General features: G+C 38.9%; 1 protein-coding gene across 1 annotated transcript in view; it reads right to left on the reverse strand.

Annotated features, from left to right (window-relative positions):
* Positions 1–6,251, reverse strand: part of Pls1 (plastin 1) — a 29,345-nt gene that overhangs the window by 9,260 nt on the left and 13,834 nt on the right. The window contains exons 7-10 of the mRNA XM_029481983.1: positions 6,193–6,241; positions 5,601–5,696; positions 3,852–4,047; positions 2,768–2,863 (exon numbers count right to left, since the gene is read on the reverse strand). Coding sequence (XP_029337843.1) covers positions 2,768–2,863; positions 3,852–4,047; positions 5,601–5,696; positions 6,193–6,241 — 437 coding nt within the window. The remainder of the gene's footprint in view (positions 1–2,767; positions 2,864–3,851; positions 4,048–5,600; positions 5,697–6,192; positions 6,242–6,251) is intronic.

Genomic DNA, 6,251 nt, shown 5'->3' on the forward strand with positions numbered 1-6,251 from the left:
TTGAAAATTCCTGAGGAACACAGACCACCCATGTCATGTCATTTTGTTCTGAGGTACATTTCATCACAGTAAGTTCCTGGACCCCATAGAGAAGCTCAATGGTTTAGCCTGTCTCCCTGGGTGTACACCATAGATTTCAAAACAAAACAAAAACACAACCATGAGCATGGCATACACAACCTGGAGNGAGATGGGAGCTCTCCTTGCCATATCTGACTTAGAGAAATCTACTGAGAGTAAATTGTCCTAAGTGACTAGATTTCTTCTTAGTCTTTCACAAAGCTGGGGGACAATAAAATAACTTAGAAACTATCTTATTCCCAAACTCTCCAAGGCTAAATAAAACCTAATCACTTCTACACACAGGCCAGTGTGGGTCACTCCAGAGTTTGGTCTGCAAGAGACTTGCAGTGCCACTTGGCATAGAAATTTATAACCACCTGAACTCCATGACTCTCAGTCACCTCTATAGTCAACTTCAAACTAAGTATCACAGAATATGAACCTGCATGTCCACAAAGGACCAAAGCCCTGTACAATGTAAGTGATTCTGTTATTTCTATCAACTATTCAGGAAGTAAACTCTTCACTCTATTTCCATGTAGATCCTTACCGCTATTATCTAACACTTAGCAAAATCAGTAATTCTAGTTTTATTAATCAAATAATTTCTCATTTAAATTGTCCTTCTGGTCTCAAAAATCAACTGATCTGTCTGTCTTTCCTGCTAAACTACTTTATAATAAACAGTTGACGGGGGGAATCTTTTCTCGAAGAGCCAAGTGAAACTGAGTTGTGCAAATTAAAATCCCTGAACTGTTTCCTACATGACATAGCATAAGCACGTTATGTTCAATGCTTGACTCACATGACTTGCATGTGTCTTTTGGGTCTTTCTCTAACTTACTGATATGGTATTAAGATACATTCTTCTTCAGTAACTAGAAAACATTTACATTGCTTCTAGTTAGGAAAATCCAAGTTATGTTTCTAAACTACAAAAGATGGAATGTTACAATTTTGATTAAGATACTCAAAGTCCATTGAAACTGTTGATGCAATAGATATTTAAAAAGACATTAAGTTTACATTTCTAAAGTTTGAAAACTATTATAAGCTTTGGAGTTTTGTATTTTTTTCCCTGTTCTCAACTAATTAAGTTATTTTGACTTTTTAACACATGGAAAGTAAAATAGACTTCTCTAAGTGAGCATTTATTTACCCAGTGCCACTTAAGTCATCTTGGTAAACAGATGCTCAAAGCTACAAGCACTATGCATTGGTGCAGGAGCCACAGTAAAGCATTGNGAAAACATATGTATTGCAGGCTAAAAATGCTTTCAGATCGTTAGACAACCAAGGCAACTGTGTAGCTAAAAAATCTTAATTTCTAAGGTTGCTGAAAGCACTATAAAATATTCGTTTTAATTTCCAAGTCAAATGGGCAAAAGTTTCAATACAAGTATATATTTTTAAAGTATGTTATTAAGAAGACAGAGGAAGAAATGCCATACTCCACGCTCACTGGAATGGGTTTTTCTTCTCCCATCCTGACCGTTACTAAGCACATGCTGCCGAGTAAGTACTTTGATTCGTGATCACATCAAGCTTCCTCTGTGATTCTTCAGAATCAATATTATTAGTTATAATATATATGATATGAAAACCAGACCAAGGCTNGCAGATGTTACTCAGATATTAAATGGTGGAAACATGATTTGAACAAAGTCTTCCTAACTATATGGTGTATGCATTTTCTTTCATCACAGCTGAAGTCTCAGGATGTCTCCCTGTATGCAGCGTATGCGTTTGGCACAATTTGATATGAAGGACGACTTGATTGGGCTTTTAAACTTCAGTAGTTCCCTAGAGGCAAACATTCTCTGCCAATGAGACATACTAGCATATGAATTTGGGATGTGATAAGGTCAAACTTTCATAAAGATCTGTCAAAACAAATTTACAGAAGAAAATAATCCAATGACTGTCCAAGTCGAGTCATCGTTGGTAGCTTTGTCAGGACATACATATGTTCTAAAGAGAGAGGGTTGATAGATATTCCCCACAGTATTTTATCAGGTGTAGGAAATACTAGTGGAAATATGTAGCAACCATGTTCACACTGAAAACTCTCAAAAGCATGCTGAACACCAGCCAAGAAACCCACACATGACAAAGAGGAGAGCGAGCAAGTTGGGAAGGGTATTTAGCAAAGAGTTCAGTAACTATAAAAAGCAGACCATTTCTCATATGCCACTCTAAACAATGCCTTCTGCTGTAAGACACACAGGGATTTTGAAATTTTCCAGACTCANAAAAAAAGAGTCTTCCTTTTTAGCTGAATTTTTTAGTTCTGGTTTTTTAACTCTAATTCTTTTCTCTGCTTAAAAAACAAATGAAATCTATGTTTTTGTCATTTTTACTCAGTGATGTATTTTGTAGAGAATATAGTAGTTATTTGACAAGACTCTCAGAAACAGTGTATTAGATTAATTATATAATTATATATTTAACTTTTTATCATTATGATTCAAATATAATTTTTTAAAATCTGAAATGTCATTAGTTGTGATACTGAAATCACACAGTGATAGGCCACTGGAACTCTAGTGGGACAGCCCAAGGTAAGACTACGAAGTCGACTCACTCACTCCATCTCACAGGGAGGACAGTAGAAATGGGTTGTGGAGAGCACACACTGAGATGTAAAATCCTCCTAGCTTCCTAAATGGGGGAACTAAGTCTCAGGGTTGGCTCTCCCTCCCACAGTCCTCTGGACCACTGCTTTCACTCTTCATTTCAGTATGAATGAATGGTGTTCGAATGGGTGAGGATATGAGAATGGAGGAGANTGGCAGACAATCTAAGTAACAGAGATGAGGAGAAAGAACTAGTTATAGAGAACGCTTTTGCCATTAAGACAATTCATAGATTGTAAGCTTCAATGACATTTAGAATATGTAACNAAGAGTATGAAATNAAATGTGTTGTGACCCATAAATTCTTTCAAAGACATATGATAAAAAGCTAGGATTTGTCACGGGAGAGAGACAAAGACTTCACATCAAACCATGAAGTCTAATTGCTAAAACTGGTTTCTAATATGTTTGCCGCCATATCCCATCATTCTAGAAGGCAAATTAGGTAGAGTGAACATAATCAAAGCCTTGCTCTATGTGATTAAATCCCATTTGCATTTCTTGCTTGCAGTCATTCATTCTGTAGGCATAGTAAGACAACAGAGCATGAGAATGCAAAGCAGTAACTATCAACCCAGATGGGAAGAATAAATGCCACTAGTAAAAGGAAAACGCAGAATGGATATATTTATAGGATATAGAAAAGAACTAAATACAGTACCTACATTAGGAGGGGTCAAATCTGCATTTCATGAAGCAAAACAGGAAAGTATTATATTATCAGACAGATAACCACCTACACACAAGTAATCAATATGATCATCTTTCATGTACTCTACAAACATTAAAAAGAGCAACAATGAAGCCAGGCCTGCGTTCACACGGAACATGCTAGCAAGGAGGATTACTTTTTCTAATAGATAACTCATTCTCACCATCGGTGATAGAGCTACATTACAGAATCATTCAGGAGAATCCTTTAACTCTCTGCCAGTTTCCCCTTAACTCTAATGGAGAAATGGCAGCTAAGTACAATTTATTCCAGGCTTTTCTTACCGGCAAGCATACTTTGGTCATTTGAACTTTTTGTGACTTCACTTCTGGACACACACATCATCACATCTCCCACCAGAGTCCCCCACCCAGGACAGTGAAGTAGGACATTACCACAGTAATAAATGAACGAGTCAACTCAAAGCAGAAAGAACCTACCTTCCAGTAAGTTGAGATCAATGTCATTATTGTCAGGCTTGTGTAGGCATGGGTATGTGTTAAAAAGATTCGCTACAAAGGCTAAGTTTAGCTTAGGGTTCCCTGAAACCACATCTGCGGGAGTGACAAACTGTCTGCAGCCAAGCTTATCCGCTTCCTGGAGCATAAATCCAGCACGCTTCAGGTCGTTTTTCTCCTAAACCAAGAAATAAAACAAGAATGGTCAATATTAAACTTTTATTGATATAATTTTATAAATATACTATTTATAAGCAGTTTCATTTCCACAAATACATCAAGTAATAGCAGACTCTGAAAGAACCACGAATCAACTTCCTTATTTGTTTTAAATATTTTAAAGTCTCTTGGGGCACTGGAGAAATGACTCAGTTGTTAAGAGCAATAGCTGTTCATCTGCAGCCGGTGTTTGATTCTCAGCACCTACACGAAGGTTCAAAACTATCTGTAACTCCAGTTCCATGGGATCCGCTGCTCTCTTCTAGCCTCCACAGGTACCAGGAACTCACATGGTGCACAGACATACATGCAGACTAAACATCCACACATATAAAATAAAAATAAAANTTTTTAAAGAGAAAGCTAAAAGAATAGCACCCCTCAAAACTGCAAATTCCTGGAAAGAAAATGAGCCAAATGACCAAACAGAAGAGCAAATGAAGGACAAGGGTCCGTATGACGACAGATGACAATGTGAGCTAAGAGATCTCAGATATGAAGCAGGTCCTAGGAGTTACATTCAAAATGATGAGCTTCATACAAAGTTAAAGAGGAAGCGAGGATTTCAGACCTGTAAGGAAAATGTCCAATGGAAGGGAAGCTGTTGAAGAGAAGGTATTAAAGAGAAGCCAGTGAGCGAGGAACATGGGGTTTGCATGCTGAGGTAAGGCAGACCAGTGAGCAGGGAACTAATGCATTAGATGAAAATGTCACCATCATAGCTGATACTACTGTTGCATTGTGTGATGGGAAGTTTGTTACAGTTTCAACAGTAACAAACAGTAAGCCGCTCTGTGGACCATCATGAGAGCATTAAAAGCAAGGGCAACCTGTCTCATCCTCTGTACCTGCAGTTGAAAAGAAGGAAAACATGCAGGGTATCCTGGTGACCCTANAATCCTGGCACTCAGGGGCTCAAGCAGGACTCCAAAGTGAGTCCCAGGCCAGCCTGGGCTATATATTAAAACTGTCTCAAACAAACAAGAAGCAATAAGCAACAAACAGTGAGATCANAGAAAGTGATAGTCACTTCTAGTAAGCAATGAAAAGTTACCAATGCAGGCACCAAAATNGATACCCTGTCACCATTGGTGGAGTNGGTGGTCACTGCTGGATGGATACAATGTCACCATTGGTGGAATGGGTGTGCACTGCTAGATGGATACAATGTCACCATTGGGGGAGTGGGTGGCCACTGTTGGATGAATACAATGTCACCATTGGGGGAATGGGTGGCCACTGTTGGATGGATACAATGTCACCATTGGAGGACTGGGTGGCCACTGTTGGATGGATACAATGTCACCATTGGGGGAGTGGGTGGTCACTGCTGGATCTCAGTGTCACCATGAGATCAAGAAAAGGGTACACTTTTAAAAAGAGACAGTAGTGATGGCTGCACAGAANGAAAAATAAACAGAATGCCACTGAAGTATGTACTCAAAACTGANAAATTTTATGTCATGTTTACTCTTACTACAGTACATAAAACAAGTTTAGAAATTCACTTACATTAAATCCTGAAAGATCAATGGCTACGGCAGGCCCATCATCTCGGTCGCCTTTAGGAGCAATCTGATTAAGCAGGTGGAAATAGGCTTTTGAATCCTTCAAAAAACAGAGAAGAAACAGCACTTTTAAATGTAAAATAATAAATAATTTTATGGAAAAAAGTGTTCCCATGTCAAAACAAAATGGTATATTAAACAACTTAGTGCACCACTGCCTAGAGGCCCCTNAATACACAACACTGTACTTCAGGGTGTCTGGCACTGCTCTTTGACACCCCAGAACTTCTAGCAATGTTGCTGCCTATTCCTGGAAGTCCCTCTGCTCATCTTTCTCATGTGTTTACATCCCGAAGCATCAGTGTCATCTAAGGCTCAAGTCAAACTCTGGGAAGGCTTTCCTGGCATCTCTAGAATGAACTGGTGCCTCCCTCTCCAGTCTCTATACATAAGCCGTGACCTCACTAGATTAAGTCATCTAATGNAGCCATCTCCAAAGATGGCTACCATAGTTTTTCTCTAAACATGCATGTAGCTCTTCCCAGCAGAAAGCAAAGGTTGTTTTCTGTTCCCCCTGGCTATTTGCTCTGACCAACAAAATGAGTTGAATGTTCTAGGGCTCTCAAGCTCCAAACCCCAGGGAACCTCTGGTTTT

This window comes from Mus caroli, chromosome 9, assembly GCF_900094665.2.
Source record: "Mus caroli chromosome 9, CAROLI_EIJ_v1.1, whole genome shotgun sequence".
Taxonomy (NCBI): domain Eukaryota; kingdom Metazoa; phylum Chordata; class Mammalia; order Rodentia; family Muridae; genus Mus; species Mus caroli.